The 19322-nt window shown below is 44.9% G+C and overlaps 1 protein-coding gene across 1 annotated transcript; it reads left to right on the top strand.

Annotated features, from left to right (window-relative positions):
• The first annotated feature begins 1086 nt into the window (after positions 1-1086).
• Positions 1087-18241, top strand: LOC306737092 (constitutive coactivator of PPAR-gamma-like protein 1 homolog). Its single transcript, XM_079218795.1, has 16 exons — positions 1087-1619; positions 3242-3488; positions 3586-3668; positions 6872-7000; positions 8134-8224; positions 9665-9753; positions 9850-10124; positions 10707-10803; positions 10884-11105; positions 11287-11458; positions 11952-12201; positions 12333-12447; positions 13750-13959; positions 16352-16677; positions 16761-16857; positions 17871-18241. Exons 1-16 carry the CDS (start codon positions 1146-1148, stop codon positions 18186-18188), a joined length of 3195 nt encoding a protein of 1064 aa, XP_079074921.1. The 5' UTR covers positions 1087-1145; the 3' UTR covers positions 18189-18241.
• Positions 18242-19322: the final 1081 nt, after the last annotated feature.

Genomic DNA, 19322 nt, shown 5'->3' with positions numbered 1-19322 from the left:
GGCTATTCTGATTATCTACACAGGACAGTTGGACATTTTAAAATGTAATAACTGATCACGTGAACATCTTTTTACACTGTAATCTCTATATCCGTGAGGACTTTTAAAAAACAGTAAAACCTGTTACCTGCAAAACTTACCTGCCATGAAAACAGCAGACACATTTAGTTCCAGTCTCCCACACACACACACGCGCACACACACACACACGCGCACACACACACACACGCACACACACACACACGCACACACACACACACACGCACACACACACACACACACACGCGCACACACACGCACACACACGCACACGCACTCACTAAGATCAAAGATTCAAACGTGTCAAGACAGTTCACCTCCAGCCTTTGGACTCCATTTCCGCAAGTAATGTCATAACGTGTTTCCCATCATATTTATATCAGTAAAAATAAAAAGTAATTGTGACATTTTGATCAAAAATTAAAATGATTGCAGAGTAATTAATCTTTTTTTTTAGCTTTGTACTTTCCCGTATTGTACATGTCAGTGTGCTCCTGGCTACAGTGTACATAGTCACCATACACAACATGTAATGTTTAAAAATGAAAATAAATAAAACGAAAAGTTAGCTAAAGTTGTCTGTGTTGTGCTGTTGTGTGAATCAGAAGAAAAAAAAACATCCGAATGTTTTCCTTGTCAAAGTCATATCCATTGACAATTATAACATGATTTATTTTTACTAGAAAAGTATTATTGTCCCTTAACTGACAAAGCGGTGCAGCGTGAGTAGAGCTGCGGAAGTGAGCAGCAGTGAACGCTCTTGTTTTCCTCGTGTGTCTCTGTACGTGCCTGTACGTCATGACGTCACGTGTTCCACTCACTCGCTCCGGACAGACTCGCCACCTCTGCCATGGCTGAGTGAACCCACACATGGCAGCAAGCAGCCATGAACCCACAAAAACAACAACTCAACCCCCCAAAAATGACGACGCTTAAATAGCACCCGTGCTTGGTTTCTTTCTTTAATATTTCAACTCCTGCAATATTCGCAGCTACAAGCCGGCTGTCAGTCACTGTCGGGGGGCGGGGCACTGACTGCGACCCCTCTCGGTTTGATTTCCTCCGATATTTCGCTTTTGAAGTTTCCCCTCCACCAGACGCTCAGCATGGGGGTCCAGGGTCTGCAGGAGTACATCGAGAAGCACTGCCCCAGCGCTGTGGTGCCGGTGGAGCTCCAGAAGCTCGCCCGCGGGAGTATTGTTGGAGGCGGCCAGCAGAGACCGCCTCAGAGTCCGCTGAGGCTGCTGGTGGACGCCGAGAACTGCCTGCACCGGCTTTACGGAGGCTTCTACACCGACTGGGTCGGCGGGGGCCAGTGGAACCACATGCTGGGCTACCTGGCCGCCCTCTCCAAGGCCTGTTTACACGGCAACATTGAGCTCTTGGTGTGCTTCAATGGCGCCCTGGAGAAAGGCCGCCTTCACGAGTGGGTCAAGCGGCAGGTGAACGAGAGGCAGACCGCCCAGCAGATCATCAGCCACGTCCAGAACAAGGGCACCCCGCCGCCCAAAGTCTGGTTCCTCCCTCCCGTGTGCATGGTCCACTGCATCCGACTGGCGCTCCTCAGGTTCCACGTCGGGGTAAGGGACGACTCGGCCCGGCGGCGCCTGTTGAGCGCAGCTCCCGGACCGTTGGCGGACGTTAGCCGGTGTTACGGTTTAATAAGCGACCGTGTTAACTGGCGACTTTTCAGCCGAACGCGTCGTAGTTACAGACAGAAAATAGGAAGAAAACACGTAGCTGCCCTCGTGAATGCCGAATTTATTTAATTTGTATATGATATATTATTATGTATATGAGAGGGTTTGACACTGTATTAAAAAAAGTAAAGCGGCATTCTCGATACGGCTGTCGTATCTACGACAACAACGGACGCGTTCGGATGAAAGTCGCCAGTTAACACGGTCGCTTATTAAACCGCAACACCGGCTTTCTGGTTAGCCCGCTAGCTTCATCACTGTCGACTTGACCCACGTTACTAGGGCTGTGTGTAGCAGTGGAGTCAAAGTCAGATTTGCAACACATGTAGTGTCATTGCCTCTGTGAATGCATGTGGTCAACATTGTCACGGGGTTTCCATCAACAATTAAAGGCCAGAAAACCACTGATTCACTGACCTGTCTTAGTCTGGTCTCAGCGTCAGGGGGGAGTTAAAAAAAAAAAAAAAAGCAGGTCCACCTGACAAGCCTAGTAGCCTGCCACCTTTTGGGCTCGTTGGACAAAACAAGTTATTTTGGAAAAAGTCTCCTTTAGCTGTGAGAATATTGGTGTCATCTTTAAAACAAGTAGACCAAAATGATATTTTTATTGTCATATGCACAGATAACCGTTACGCTGTACAGTGAAAAGCTTATTTTGCTGGGTCCTAACACACAGAATAAAAATAAGGCACAAAATATAGTAACAGTATTGCACAAAAATATGATAATAGTATTGCTCAGTGTGTAAAGTGCACTATGCATTGCTACAATATAAGTAAGGTCGTGACATGAAGTTACAGCAGCAGCCGTTCACAGTTCAGTGAGTTCATGCAGAATACAAATTGGCAAATTAATTGATGTTGTAAATATAACTTTTGAAATGTTTTAAAACAGCCCCTTAATGTTAGCTATGCAGACACCCTATAAAATACAGGAATTCATATTTCAGTTGATTACCTCTCTAAAACAGAGCTGTTGTCACACATTTAGGCAACAACGTGTTCACATCTTTGCACAGTTTGCATGGTATGAGAGCTCCCGTTTGACCGTATTGGTACAGGGTCGATACTGACCTTTTTTATTGAAGGAGTACTTCACCCACAGTGGGACGTAGGGAAACCGAAAAGGGAGAACCGCCTTGATGGAATGAAGTAAACGCGGCGTCGGGGCGTCTCACTGCTGACCTAACGCACGCATCGCCGCCAAAACCACGCGTTGCGTTCTATATAAGCTGTCTGTATTCATATTATACAGTTTTAAGCTCAAGTTCCTTTGTCACATACTCTCGTGACATTTTTGTTAAACAGCTTATTATTCGTCTCGCTTTCATTTGGGTATCCAATCAACTGTGTCGGGCTTATTCACTGAGAGCAGCTCAAAGCCAACTGCAACCGGTTTGTGATCCCGCTCTCAAGTGGCTAATTCACCATGTCTGTGTAAGAGGTTTTTATTTTTAAGCTTAATCATCTTGACTCCTAATTCTTGTCCTGGCCGCTCCTCAGGTTGTCCAGAGCGTGGAGGACCACCACCTGGAAGTGATCGCCCTGTGCAGAGAGGGAGGCTTCCACGGCCTGGTGGCCTACGACTCGGACTACGCCCTGTGCAACATCCCGTGCTACTTCAGCGCCCACGCCCTCAAGCTGAGCCGCAACGGCAAGAGCCTCACCACCAACCAGTACCTGATGCACGAGGTGGCCCGGCAGCTCGACCTCAACCCGAATCGCTTTGTCGTTTTCGCATCGCTTTTAGGTTGGTTGTGACACTGCGGGGCAGAATACAAATGTAAGTGCTTGTTTAAAATGAGGCTGACTAACACCGGTCTTGTCGGTCTCGCGTGTGTTTCTAGGAAATCACATACTGCCTGATGAAGACTTGGCTGCCTTTCATTGGAGCTTACTCGGCCCAGAGCATCCATTAGCATCTTTGAAGGTAAAGCTTTGAATGGGAGTTCCTCTCTTCATCATCACAGGACTGGTTATCTGGTGTGTTACTGTACTGTAAACTTAGTAAGTGACTGACAGTAGCAGTTCCCGGTGAAGTACGGTGGATACTTCTGCATTCTCCAATGCAGAAGTGCCTTTAACCTGCATTCTCTCTACTGGCCATCAGGGGGCGACTCCTCTGGTTGTATCAACATCTATGAGAAAATTACTCTTGATTTATTGCCTCAGAAAACATTATAAACATGAGTTTATGGTCACAATCTCTAGTTTCAAGTCTTCTTCAATACAGCATGATACTCATTTAGTAAATTATGATCCATTTAGTGTCACATAGACCATAAAGCTGGGTGTGCTTTAGGGCGGGCTTACTGTGATTGACAGGTCGCTATCACAGTGTGGTCCAGGTGTGGGAGTTGTTTTAGTTTTATAACTTGAACCCTTTCACAGTGTTTTCACTTTATGAAAGTCGATTGTAACTTTTTTTTGGTCGCCTATTAATATCTTCCGTTGTACTTAGCTCCACCCTCTCTTCTGGTGGCAGAAAAACTGAGATGGCGTTGGCCAACAACCAAGATGGCGACGGCAAAAAAACATCAAACTCTCATACTTAAAAGTGATAGCTGATAGCTTAAAATAGTGATAGTTTAAAGCAGCAAATCCCATTGTGAAAAGCACGCGAAATATGTTTTGCCACTCTCTGTCTCTCTCTCTGTCCGCTGTGTGCTCACCTGTGTGCAGCGCATCACCGATACCGAGAGCAAAGTAGAGTTGTAAACAGAAAGAAATGACAAGCTGTCGTGTAAATGCGATCAATAACATACGGCCGTTTAGTTAGTTTAATAAAAGAACAAGGTGTAGACCTGTTCATGGGAAAGGGAACCTTAAATGACTTCTGTTGTAATCTGGCGTGATAGAAAAAATGACACGGTGGCGGAGGGTTATATCAGGGGGGTTGGCGGGGAAACACTGCAATATTCAGAGAATTAATATAGCATCAAACAACAATTGCCTATGTAAAGATATTGTGGAGTAATATGTACCTGAGCAGAGAATGATGTCACTCTCCCTCTGTGTGTGTTGTAATCTGAGCTTCTCTGTGCTTTGTTTACACAGTTGCGCTTCTTCGTGCTTGTGAGCGTGCCCCACTGGCTAATGGCCGCCACTCTGAAGCTGTCCCAATCTCATGCCGTTGTTGCACAGGTGTAGCGTCCACCCTCTGGTTCCCCCGTTACTGTCAGCTCTGTTGCCGTTGTTTGCAATGTTTGCATTGTTAGCGCTGTAAGCGCCTTTAGCTGCTAGCCGTGTGAAGACAATAGATTTTTATGATGAGCTCTAAATTTCAAATTGAGCACCCTAAAATAAAGTGTAGGTTTATAAAGTGTAGGCCATTAGAGGTCAACACACTACACATTAGAAAAAACACATGCAAATGCAGAAGACATTTTCACCAATTTCACAATACTGCTGCAAATACAAAAAACACAACAAAATGCAGAACTGTGCTGCAAGAGGCTCACAAGACGATGGGAAAACTGCAAACTCAAATAATCTGTACCAAATATACACAACATGAAGAACTCATGTTATATTACTGAGCAGCAGTCTAGCAACGATAAATGTATTCATGTACAAAAATTATGCAGTTGTCAACGTAAACAAATTGCAGTCTGCAAAATGTGTGGGTCCAAAATTCCAGATGGAGACACAAATGGCTTGTTTAGTTCTAGAACCTAAAACTGTCTTGACTTGTCAGTCTTGGGACTTGATTTGGGACTTTTCCCTCTTGGGACTTGATTTTGGACTTGCCGATCTTGACTTGGGACTTGAGTGCAAAGACTTGAGACATACTTGTGGCTTCCAAAACAAAGATTTGTTCCCACCTCTGCTAGTTGGAGAACAAATCAAAGTGTGAAGGATCTTTCTGGAAAAGGAGACAGAATTTTAGCGCCGCTGTGAATAAGGACAACGCTGTGAGCTTAACCACCAGCTGCCAGCAGGCCGTAGTGGTTTGGCTCGATGTTAATGCATGGCCGACGCAACACAGAATACAGAAATAGGATAGTCACGGGTCGGTGAATGGTCGAGTCAAACAGTTGCATGACAGCAGTGCCAGACAGTATTAGGGAGCAGTATGCAAATAAATGGTTCAGCTGTTGGCTTTGAAATGGCTGGCTGTAATTAAACAGAAAGCCATCTGGTTCACATGTGCAGCCGGACTGAGGCTGAACTATCCACCGTACTGACCCGTTATGTTCCACCGTACTGACCCGTTACGTTCCACTGCTGACCCGTTACGTTCCACTGCTGACCCGTTACGTTCCACCGTACTGACCCGTTATGTTCCACCGTACTGACCCGTTACGTTCCACCGTACTGACCCGTTACGTTCCACTGCTCGGCTCCCATAAGTAGCACCCAGTCAATCTGTCAAAAGGTAATAAAGATTTTTAAAAATGGAGCATGCAATTTCCCCCAAATACCGTGTATTAAATTGTCATATTAACTTGAAAATAGCATGGAATAAACAAAAAAGAACGTATATATGAAAAGATAACCAAACAACTGCATATTTAGTTTCACTTTATTGGTTGCTGTAGTCTTTATTCAACACATGAGACATACAATCTCATCTTTTATCACATTGTCACTGCGGATATCGGGAACCAACTATGTTGGTATCGAGGACGTACAGAGTGTTTAATTCTGCAGCTGCCGTCGCCTGGACAGTTGTGTACCCATTAATCTCCTTCAGTGCGTATGGGCAATGAATTCATCGTTGTTCAATTTCTGTCATTTTGCCAAACACACAGAGGTGTGTGTGTGTGTGTGTGTGTGTGTGTGTGTGTGTGTGTGTGTGTGTGTGTGTGTGTGTGTGTGTGTGTGTGTGTGTGTGTGTGTGTGTGTGTGTGTTTTTTAGGGTTGTTTGTCCCATTTTCATGAATGCGATATCTTCCCCCCGATTTCTTCAAATTTGGCACGTCCATCGGCACTCAAAGATGACCTCATTAAAATGGTCACTGTGATCTCACTAAATATACGTTTTAGGCCATAACTCAAGAATTCATATGCAAATTCTGACCGTTTAACTCAAATATCTTCATAGGAAAAAGGGATTTTGGACGTGGATGTAAACTGCAACTAATTCTGGTTCTCGCTGTAAGACGTGAGTGTGCCTGTGTTGCTCCTCAGGTGCGTGCCCACCAGCTCGTGCTCCCGCCCTGCGACGTTGTCATCAAGGCTGTGGCCGACTACGTCCGCAACATCCCGGACGTCGCCGACCTGGAGGCCGTTGCGAAGGACATCTTCAAGCATTCCCAGGTATGAAACGTGAGCTCATGTGTCACATTGGCGCTCGCCATTTGTTCCGAATAGATATGATGCCGGCCGATTGCACACTCGTTGTCAAATTATTTTTTACGTTCAGGCGGGTTGTTTTTGAGCAGGAACCCTCTGGAACCTTCAGACACTAGCTGAACATAGATTTCAAGTTTTGCAGCGCTGCAGAATAATGTAACACGATGAGAAAGAAAAGAAGATAGACACAAGGCTGGATTCAAATCTTTATACTTTTATATTTGTCATCTTTTTTTATAGCATTGCTATGGAACTTCATCTTTGAACTTGTACTTCAAAGCTCATGGGACTCAGTGTGAGCCACGCCTTGGTTGTATGGCCTTGCGGATGAAATATAAATTCTACAATAGAAGGTTTTTCTTTTTCTTTTTTTTGTCGCAGCATTTTTGCTCTCTCCGTCGTTTCAATGAATTGTGGAAGTGAGAAATGTGTTGCTCTGAAATGAGGACAAACCGATCCCACTGTTAATAATCATGCATTTATACCACAGTCACCATTTCCTGTTCTCATTTCTGTTCTTTAACCTCCTGAAATATTGTTAGATTTGTTTTCTCTTTCATAGCGTGCCGTCCTAAAAGGTTTCGACCACGTAAATGTAATCGTGTGCACTGGAATATAAAGAACAATGGCTGAAAAGTGAAATTCCAGCCAACATTAAAACCGAACGGGGAAAGGTTGTGTGTGACTGATGTGAGGGGGTCAGAGGGTCGGGCTGAGAGAAGCATTGTATGAAAAAAGCAATGTTTTAGTTTGAATATAAAACATCCGGAGCACTTTTTTTTTTAAGCCGTCGAAAGAGGATTTGAATTGACGAAAACAGAAAATAGCAATTCTGTCCATTTGTTAAATGTGCAATGCGTATGTTGTTGCCAGAATTTTTAGATTAAGACATTCAAAAAGTGAGCAAACGTCCCTGGTGACTGTACATGTCGATGGTATGGACTCAGTATAGTAGAGGTGAAATGCTGCCCCCTATCTGTTTGGACCAGGAGGCCACATATTACACTTTTAAGTCATCGTTAACCGACATGCTTTTCTTCTTCTGTGTCCTCCGACTGCTCCGTGTGTTCGTCTTATCGGCTGTCATTTTCTTTTAGACGTGCACCGATGACAAAGTCCTCCGCTTCAAGATGGCAGTGGAGTATTACTCTGTGGCTAGCAGCCCCGCCCACCTCGCTCCTCAGATAGGTGGGTTTCTCCCTCATGGCCTGGAATCCTGTGGCTGGAGTTTTATATTTGTTTTATACACACACACACACACACACACACACACACACACACACACACACACACACACACACACACACACACACAGAGGAGCTGTCAGGTTTGGTCTGTGTTGATGTGTCTAGATAGATAGATGGATGGATGGATGGATAGATGTATGTGTATGCATACTTTATTTATCCTCAAGGGGAAATTAGTTTGTCACGATAGCAAGCAACTTACAAAGAAGACACAAAAAATATCAGGAATGCAAAATACTCCAAACAAAACAGTGTATTCATTTAGGAAAATGAAACAATAAAGAAAGTGCAAAAAGGCAAATTATGTGCAGTGTATATCGATATATGTAGAGTGACTAACTAGACAACAAAAGCGGTGCGAGGGCTATTGATGTTGATCCACTTGACGGAGGATCTTGATCACTAGGACTAGTACACAAGTTAGATGAACGAGAGATCAGAAGCAGAGACTCCTGCTGGTCATGGCCAAACAAAAAGACCTCGACCATCGGGATGTAGTGGAGCGCAGGTTTCTTATTTATGCATTTCCTTAATTTCCCCCACATTTATTAAGTGGGTACAAACCTTCTGCTATGATTGAAGGTGTTTACAGTTCAGCAGCTAAATACAGATTCATGTTATTCATTTCATTTCATCACAAAGATATTATGTCATATGTTGACTGATTTCAGTGTTGTGTTGGTCAAACAAAATAATGACTTATTGATTGTGTTAATAATAATAATAATAATACAGAAGATAAGGATATACTCATAATTAAATGTTGCTCTAAAAACAATCCCCATGAGATCATTTTGTCATGTCGCTTAGTCCTAAATAGTTTAGTAACGGGGGAAGCCTTTCGTTGGGACGTCATTAATGCTGATAGTAATTCTCCTGCTTTTCATTATAACATTTAAATTAAAATGTACATCAGCAGTCATGTTTACAGCAGCAAAGTCACTAGATGAAGTAATTCATATCTCACTGAAACAAATGTAACAATGTCAATCATTGCTGAGTGAAGTTTCTAAAACCAGAGAAAAGAGAGCAGAGCTGCATGATCAATAAACACTCAAACAAAAGTACTAATAAAAGAACCGATAACGCCGGAGCGCATCAGCACTCTAACCTTTCATCATTTAGAGCCGGTGCCCTTTAATAGCAGGTTTCAGTAGTCATCCCTCAGTCCAGTAAAACAGATCTAAGGCATCTGTATCAAGATCGCTTTTATGAATTTTTTGTTAAAATAACACATTAATGGGCAATATATCATTATTAGATATTATAAACAGTTTTGATCGGGCTATTTTAAATATATTGGTGTGTAAAATATATTTATTTAAAATAATATGTCCCTTTTTTAAATTACTCACTTACACTTTTTCCGTGTCCATTTCAGTCAGACCAAAGCCAGCGGGGGTCCCCACTGCGGGGCCGTCTCCAAAGATGCCCAGCAGTCCACACGAGCCGGCGCCCGTTAAACCCGGGGTGAGTCTGTGTGAAGCGCACCGTTGAGCTGAGCGATTAAACTCCCGCAGGTGGCGTTGGCTTCACGGCAATGTGTGCCGTGTTCCACGTTTCTAGGTCCACCCGTCCCCGGACCCTCTGGTGGAGCCTCTGGTGGAGCCTCTGGTGGAGCCTCTGGTGGAGCGCAGCCCGGCTCCGGACCCCGCGGGCAAAGGCCCGCCGCAGCGGAACAGCGTCGGCGGCGTCCCTCACGAAGGGAAGCGCACGTCGCTGTACGAGAGGTCGTCTCCCATCGACCCCCGCGACCACACGGAGGCCGCCCTCTTCAGCGCCTCCTCGTCCTCTTCCTCGGAGAACGAGGAGAACGAGGAGAGCTCGGGCACAACCGCCAAGTGAGTCAGACTACACACTTTCCTGTCTGTTACTGACACGCTTCACACACCGCAAATGTGTGATTCATTCCCACGTCAATTACACTTTTCTATTGTGAGTACTTTAGCACAGTATATATTTGTTTTCGTAAAACAAGGTTGATTTATTTGTTTTTGCTTTTGCACTGCGACTAAAGGAAGGAACCAGTATCACGTTGTGCGGAATGGACGTCAAAATATCCAAACCAAAACGGAAAACTTTATTTCTCCTTTCAACCTTGACAAATACAGTTTCTTACCTTTTTACAATAAAAGTGTTTGCCAGCGGGAACTCAAATACACTCAAGGGCATTTCAATAAAAGGGAAATTAATAGGAACAGGAGTTTCTGTGTTTAGGGTGTTGGAACCATTTCCCCGCCTCCTGTGGGTGAAGATAAGGCCACTGTCATTTAATTTAGGATGTTTTGTGTCGCTGTCTTTGTCTCTTTAGATTGTAGACAAAGGTTCTCCACAGAAAAGCCGCCTCAATGCTGCCTCCAGAGTCAAAGACTGTCGAACTAATCATCATCCAGTTGTACTGATCATGTTTGTGGTTTCTTTAGTCATGTCAGCGACCATAATGGAAGACAGGAGAAAAACGGACATGCTCCACATTCTGAAAACCAGCCCGAGGGAGGAGACCCGGGGGATCGGACAAAAGTGAGTGGAACATCAGGAACACTGACTAGAAAGCTGACCAAGCAACCGAGGTGAAAGCGCTGTGTCCCGTCTGTTCCCAGGCCGACCTCTGCGTGACCCCCGCTGCGAGCCTGGGGTCACGGGCCCAGGCTCTCGGTGGCCTGAGGGCTCAGATCCCCTCGCTGCTCTCCATGCCCACCAGGAACCACATGGACGTCACCATCCCGGCCCTCCCCGCCGTGGCCCCCGAGGTCCTGCGGGTGGCCGAGCACAGACACCAGAAGGGCCTCATGTACCCCTACATCTACCACACGCTCACCAAGGTCAGGGGGTTGGACTCCTCCAGTCTCATTCTGATTCGTGTTTTGGGTTTAAAGCTGTTTGTGGCTTTTTATTTGTACTGATGGTCTTTTTATATTCAACTAAGGAAACATGCAACCAGAGCAAGTATTGTCATCTGTTGGCGGCATTGTGCAGCGTTGAGGTAACGGGGTTTCTTTGCAGGGAGAAATCAAGCTGTCCGTTACCATCGATGATGAAGCCAACAAAGACCTGCCTTCAGCGGTGCAGCTGTTTCGGCCAATCCGCCAGTGTGTTTACGGAGTGCTCTTCAGCCTGGCTGAGGCCAGGAAGAAGGCCGAGAGGCTCGCCATGAGGAACAACTGCCTCCCCGAATGTGAGCCCTGAGATTAGAAAGTGTTTAAAAAAATGTTTATATATATATGTTTTAATTTTTAATATTTATTAATGTGTGTATATATATGTTTTTTTCGATTTATTGATTTAGAATTATTTACATTTACTTTTTTGTATTGAATTATTTTTAAAGTTTAAGAAAATCAATTATTTTTGTATATATATTTATAAATGTATATTCATAAATATATATATTTTTATAAATATATATTTTGATTTATTGATCTATAATTATTTACATTTACTTTTTTGTATTGAATTATATTTAAAGTTCAAGAAAATCAATTGTTAAATTATTTTTTTATACATAATAAAGTATAATAAATGATGCATTATGTTTACAAAGTAATGGAGTTAAATTATTTTTATCTTAATATTGTCTGAAACAGTGCTTATTATGTTTATTTATGATGCAGCCCTGCCTGATCTTTCTTTCCTTCTTTCTTTCCTTCTTTCTTCTTCCCTCCCCTCAGATACACTTGTCATGGTCAAAGAGTGGGCCGCCTACAAAGGCAAGTCTCCCCACACCCCAGAGCTGGTGGAGGCGCTGTCCTTCAGGGAGTGGACCTGTCCCAACCTGAAGAAGCTGTGGCTGGGGAAGGCCGTGGAGGACAAGAACCGCAGGATGAGAGCGTTCCTGGCCTGCATGCGCTCCGACACCCCGGCCATGCTGAACCCCGCCAGCGTGCCCACGCCGCTCCTGGTGCTCTGCTGTGTGCTGCGGTGAGTAGACGGACAGAGTACGCTGATGAGGAGGGGAGTCCAGTGTGAAGTAATATGGAAGGGAGTGTGGCTTTCTGAAGACAGTCCTTTTGGTATTTGTAACGCTGTTAACCTTCTGTGTTTTGCTTCAGGTTTATGTTACATTGGCCAGGAGTAAGAATTTTGCGTCGTAACGAACTTGACGCTTTCCTAGCCCAAGCACTTTCTCCTAAACTTTATGAGTCTGACCAGCTGCAGGAACTGAAGGTGATTGTGTAGCGTTCATTGTATGGGGAGTGTCTGAGAAACGCACGCAGCGTCATGATGAAAGTCCTTAATGGTCCACATAAGCGTTCCTGTCAACGGCTTCCAATTGGTCTGTATGTATTTAACCGCTCTAAACGTCAGTTGGGCCGCGGTCACACTCGTCTTTTGTCCTCCGATCGTACCAGGAAGCATTAACTGTCGAGTTTGATTGATCCCATCAGCCAGACCACGTGCAGAGGTGGCCTGGCTGCCATTGAGTTCTGATCTCAGTGGGGTGTGGACAGCATGTGGGAACCATTCACCAAACGTAGTCTTCATCACTTCATCATCCACCCCCCTCTTCAGAGGAGAGCAAAGGGACCAGAGGAGGAAACAAAGGCTGGAGCACAGCTGAGACCCGCTGTCTGAGTCCTGTTAAGTTACTGCTGATGAAAACACAACATTTCCAGATTTTTGTTCCTTCAAAATAAAAGCTTTTGAATTACAAAATTATTGGGACTTTTAGTGTGAAGCATCATTAGGAAAATGTGTTTATCACTAAATTAGCAGAACATTGTTAGCGGCAATTCTTCAATGATACAAGTCGACTAATACTGCCAGGAGGAATATAAATACCTACAGAGGCTTTTATTGTGAACAATTTATCGGAAATGAAGTGTTTATCCATCGTTTTACAGCAGCTCCTTTGCACCTCCGATCAGGCAGATCTCATTGAAGTGTCACCTGGACACGCGCATCAAAAACAGCTGTGATCCCATCTGATCTGCAAAGTCTCTCGTTGACAAAACAAGCGTAACCGCGGCCTCGGATTTGGAGAATTGTCCGACTCCTGTTGGAGCGCATGCCGTTCTGTTTCTCCGGACACTCCTCATATTCTGCAGACTATGAACGTCCTCCTCGGCAAAACACAGTTTTGTACGAGCATGTTGTTCCCGAAGCCGTAGCTTTTTCGCTAACGAGCGGCTCCGAGTGACTCGAGGGGTTCTCGTGTCACGCGTGGATGGTTTATCAACGCCATGTCCCAGACCGATGCTCGTTTCGCATTTGGCCCTCCTCGTCAATGTAAACCATCCACACGAGCCCTGCGCTTCGGTCCCTGTGGTCTGTCTGTGTGCATCTCTGTCTGCAGGTTGTGCACCGCTGTATTTTGGCAGCCGTGAGTGAACGGGCTGCTTTCGCTTGCTCTGTGCTTTGCTTTGCACTTCGTCCATATGAATGCTCGGTTGGGCTGTTAGAGAAACAAGCTGCCCCCTCCCTTTTCATCTGGAAAAGTTCTCAAGTGTGGATGTTTCTCCTCTACAGATCGACAACCTGGACCCTCGGGGAGTCCAGCTGGCCGCTCTGTTCATGAGCGGCGTGGACATGGCCCTGTTTGCAAATGACGCGTGCGGACAGCCCGTTCCCTGGGAGCACTGCTGTCCCTGGATGTACTTTGACGGCAAGCTGCTGCAGAGTATACTCATCAGGGCCGCCCGGGAGAAGGCCCAGCTCATTGACCTCTGTGATGGTCAGGTAACGTCATCCACACCAAACCACGCCTAAGGCCTCCACGTGATCGCACCGTGTCTACAGAGCCACAGTGAATGTCGGCCTGTGTTGTGCTCTGCCTTCATCACAGCACTGAGATCAGGGTTTCTTGTCCATATTGGGATCATATCGGTTGTTTCTTGCATTGGATAATAGTGAGGTAGCTAAGGTTAACCTTGTTGCTACCGCTAGCTTGTTTGCAAGCAGGCGGGAAACGAATCAAGTGTTACATGAAAGTCAGGACCAGCATCTAGCTAGTGTTCATCATGATGATCATGCTAACGCTCGCACTATCCGTCAGAAATGGACATCTTTGATCCATCGCCGTTTAATCATCTAAACGGTGGCCTTTCTAAAAGGGTCAGTGGTGAAACCTTGCCTTCTATATTCTCTTCTATCTGATCCGGTTGTCTTTGCTTCAGCGGCTTACGTTCTTCATAAACAAACACAAAATATAATATATATATATATCTATATAGATATATATATATATATATATCTAAAATGATGGTTGCTAAAGTACAGGCCCTCTCGTGGTCTCAAGCAGCAGGTGTCACCTACATAAGGTGTTGCATTCTGAGCTCTGTTCGGTTGGAAAACTGTTCCAATTATTTTATTTCCAATTTGAAATATGTAATAACTAGCCAGATACTCCAAAGAAATAGGGGGCATCATTTCACTTCTACACAACCTAAATGTTCAGTCATCAGTTCTACTAACAGCTGGGCAAGAATTTGACCAAAATGCTGAAAATATCCCCGTTATCTTATAATCTGCGTGTCATTTGTCTTCACCCTCTGGGAGGAGAGACCCCGGCAGCTACCTTTTGATACGTTGTTTGTTAGATTAAATCCAAAGCGGCAGAAACAAGAAAACAACTCGTATTTTCGCTTCATCTTCCCCAGAGAGTCAAAGTGTGACGGCAGCAAGGCAGAAGACTGCCAACCGACGGTGTTGAATAATGCAGGGTCATCTTCAAACAGCCAGTGTGCCGTTTTATGCATTCAACGCGTTTGTTACGCCTCAATGACACACACGCTGCTTGGGTGAAAAACACTGGACGGACAATATTTTTTCGCTCGTCGCCGAGCTCATGATTCATATTTACACCAGTATCGCAAGATAAATAATGGCTTACTTCCATAATGACTTGATCAAACAACTATTAATGTTCTGGAACATCAGGTCCTCTCTGGCAGTGAAGCACACAGCAGCCTGTTAACCCTCTGAGAGCCGCAGCATCGCTGGTGATCCCGGCCGACATAACTGTCTTGTAGCGGACTGAAGATATAAGTATCGTATGAAACTAGACGACCTGATGAATCCATCGGTACCAACACGTCCTGCTAGCTTGTCAGGAAGGAGGCGGAATAACGCTACAAAGTTAGGCATGGCGATTTCTGATGGAATCCCTTGAAAATTAATTTGACCCCCTTTACAGACACGCCCACTTTATGGTAATCATGAGACCTTTGGAGCAAACACCAAGCAGTTTTTTTCATGCAGTATAAATGTTATTTTCGCCTTTTCTAAAAATGGTGTATTTGAATATTTCGGCATATTGGGGTCCCTAAACCCCAATATGGGGTCTCGGAATTGAGAATAAATTGGGTTTGACCGGAAAGCTGAGACTCTTGTGAATCCAATGAGTTCAGTTGTATTCAGGTGTGATGAAGTCAGTCCTTGAAAAAGAAAAAACTCTGACGTTCCTCAATGTCTTTCTGTCTTTAATGTGGGATTTTAGAGGGATTTTGGATCATTTCTATCAATTCTCAATTGGCACCAAATCTGTTTAACAAATGGTATCAACATGAGACATAAGTGAGCATGGGGATTGCGAAAGTTTACCCCAAAATCAAAAATACATGTTTTCCTATTGCTTATAGTGCTATTTATTAGTCTTGATTGTTTTGGTGTTGGAGATATCCGCCAAAAAATGTCTGCCTTCTCTCCAATAATAATGGAACCATAGGCGGTATGAAATATGGACGTCACCTTGGCAGTGACTTGGCAGACTAACTAATAAAAAATTGGGCTAAGAGGTGGATTGTCGGTGGAACTGAGGCGACCTGCGTGACTCAGCAGAGGAGACAGCTAGCAGCTAGCGACCTGGGGCGACACTTCCTCGGTCATGCCTAATTTAAAGCCTTGATATCATTAAAAACGTGAGTCAAACAAACTCCTACACCAGCCAAACCTTTTACCATGCAGAAGGCAGGGTTTTTCAAACTTATTTTTGGTGTGGACACTAGTGGGTTATATTTTGGGTAAGCAAGAAAACTTTGCACAACAATAATTAATTCTCGTCCGTTAATCGGAAGTCACCCGAATGTTGTCGGTAGAGATGGTTACCGAGTGTTGGTCTGTTTCCTGTCAGGCGGAGCTGGCCGCCAAGGTGGAGAAGATGCGTCAGAGCATCCTGGAAGGTCTCAACTTCATTCGGCCTCCTCCGTTCCCCCCATCTCCGCCTCACGGGATGCCTTTCTACCCCCCCGCGGGCTCCTTCTACCCTCCGCCCCCTATGATGCCCCCTCCAGGGAGAGGCAGGGCGGTGCCTGGTGACCACAGTGCCGGCATCTCATCGCCGGGTGGGAAGCTGGAGATAGCCGGCACTGTGGTGGGCCAGTGGGCTGGAACTCGCCGCCCACGAGGAAGAGGAGGCTTCCCCGTGCAGGTGGTGTCTGTCGGTGGACACAACAGAGGGTAAGCGCAGAGAGAAAGAAGGTGAGACGTACTTGATGGATATTTACTTGTAAACCATGTGGACCCGTTTCTGTCTGCTGCAGTCGTCCCAGAGGAGTGATCTCCACGCCCGTCATCCGGACGTTCGGTCGGGGAGGAAGGTACCACACGCGAGTGTTCAGGAGTCAGCTGGCGTACCTGGTGAGTGAGGGATGAGTCGCGCAGGTTGGGAGTGTCCGTTTTCCCTTTTGTGGATGCCTTGGCTTTCATTTTTGAGATTTTCTTTGGTTCACTAAGCAAAGAGATGGGACCGTGGTTAAAAGAAGACTGCTTCATGCAGGTCTACTGAATGAATCCCCTTTCAGACACGCACTTCTTTAAGTAAATGTGTCGGCAATTTACTCTTCTCACTTAAGATGGCAGCGAAGACTAGACTGATTTATTCATCTCACATTGTACACACATAGATCTGCAGATGCTCCGGGTCAAAATGAGACAGATTGTGAGCCAAATTAAGGTATGGCCTGTTTCTAGCATACACTGTTTATAAGAAGTGGACACAGTCACTGTGACTCCGCCCATTGGTTTGTGGACTAAGAATTTGAAGCTTTAAGTTTGGCATTTTGGCCATCGCCATCTTGTTGACACAAGGGGGCGGAGCTAAGTACAACTGAACGCTGAACAGACATTTTTAGGCGACCAAAATATTACAAATGACATTCATGAAGTGAAAAGTTGTAAAATGAAAACACAGACAACTATCAGACTGGATAACGCCGTGGTAACGACCTGTCAATCACAGTAAGCCCGCCCTAAAGCATCCCCTGCTTTATGGTCTATTTGACTCTAAATGGATCATCATGCTGTATTGAAGAAGACTTGAAACTAGAGATTGAGATCATAACCTTGTGTTTACAATGTTTACTCATACAGCTGTTGCTCTTTTCACAGTTTAATAACAGAGCAACGACAGAATCAATAACCATTGTTAGAGAGCGTTCAGCATCGAACGCGTGGGAACTAAACGGCCCCTCAGGCGGCCGTTGTTCTGTTTCACACCGGTTCATCTTACTCATCAGTAACTTCTTGCTTGTCACCAGGACTTTCAGCCCACATCTGGATTTTCTCCAAAAAGAACCCTTGCAGTCGCTGTTGCAGCGACCGTCTTTGGCATCAGTTTAAAATCCTTTTCTTTCTTCTTCTTCGTCACACAGAGTCAGCCCGCTGCTCATAGGTCGGCTCCGACGGCCGACCACGACGCTGCGAAGAAGCCAAAGAAGCCAGAGGAGAGGAAATCTTCCCCGGCGTCGCACGGCGGTTCGACCGCAGAGAACGGCGTGAACGCCGACGACGAGCCAGACCGGCTGAACGGAGAGGAAGAGGAACGCGGGGCGCTCATCCAACCTGAAAGTGCCTTTAGCAGCGACTACAAGACGAGCAATTCTAACCCTCACTTAAATGCACTAAACGTAGACGGCGGCCGCCGCACAGAGGAAGGTCTAGAGGCCGCCGTCTTCAAAACAGAAGAGTAAGCCTATTTTTCTAGAGAGGGTGAAGGATGAGAGATGGAACAGGGTTAGGATATCTGGAAATTTCAAAAGCCTACAGTCAAAGTACCTTTTTCCTGTAAGATAATAAGATACTATTCTCAGTAAAACACACAAGATACACGACACACTGCTAGTTTAAGGAGTAATTCACTCCATCACTGATATGTTGACATGTATGTGAGAATGATACCTTTCCTTATCACTAGAATATTAAAGAAGCTTTCATTTGGCAAGATTTGAGTTCTTCTAGGTTAGCGCTGCACCACGTCACCGAAGTATCCGTGATCAGTTTTGTGTTCAGGTCCAATCGGAACGACTCGGTTCAGGAGCTCGGATGAGCTCCGAGTGATTTGAGTAATTTAGCTGTGGGCAACACTTCAAGATGCACAAAAATAAACTCTGACCTTCAACTTGGTTCCTTTGAGTATCATAAACCCCGTACTGCATGGTTCACCGTGCCAGATTTGTGTAGTTATTATGCATGTTGTCCCTTTTTTCTTCTATCTTCACACAGCACCAGTGTCTCCATTCGCTAACTAGCGGGTGGCTGACATCGCCGATGTAAACGGTTAAAAAAACACACACAAAAAAATAGTTTTTATTTAGTTCTGACCTTGAAGTTATGTATCTACCCACTTTGAAGTAGCGTGTTCACACGATGTTGTTCTCTGTTACCGTTTTCTGCATTAGTCAAATATAAAAAAAATAATTGCATAAAAATCTTTTGATGATCACCTCTTTTTATAGCTGAAAGCATCGCGCTCGAGCCTCTGATTAAGAACCGTCAAACCAGTAATGGTCTGAGTTTGACTTCAGCGCTGCTTTCACTCTTTTACTCCTGCACCAAAATCATTGTTTAGCATTTTGACTCGTTGCATCTTTCATTAGTGATCAGATAAATCCCCAAATCAGATTTTAAATGGGTTACCTTCTATGTGAGTTGATCAGTTTCTCCCTAACTCATGGATCGTGAATAGAATGAACTGCTGTCGGGTCCGACTGAACACTGATGGATGGATTGTGTGTTTTGGAGGCTACAACGCTTAATAAAACTCTATTATTTTAGTACAAGTTGTTTCTCGTTTGTTTATTTATCCCTCATCACACTGTACCACA

Source organism: Taurulus bubalis (genome assembly GCF_910589615.1).
Source record: "Taurulus bubalis genome assembly, chromosome: 5".
Taxonomy (NCBI): Eukaryota; Metazoa; Chordata; class Actinopteri; order Perciformes; family Cottidae; genus Taurulus; species Taurulus bubalis.
The sequence above is the reverse complement of the archived record's forward strand: the minus strand, read 5'-3'. Positions and strand labels throughout refer to the sequence as shown.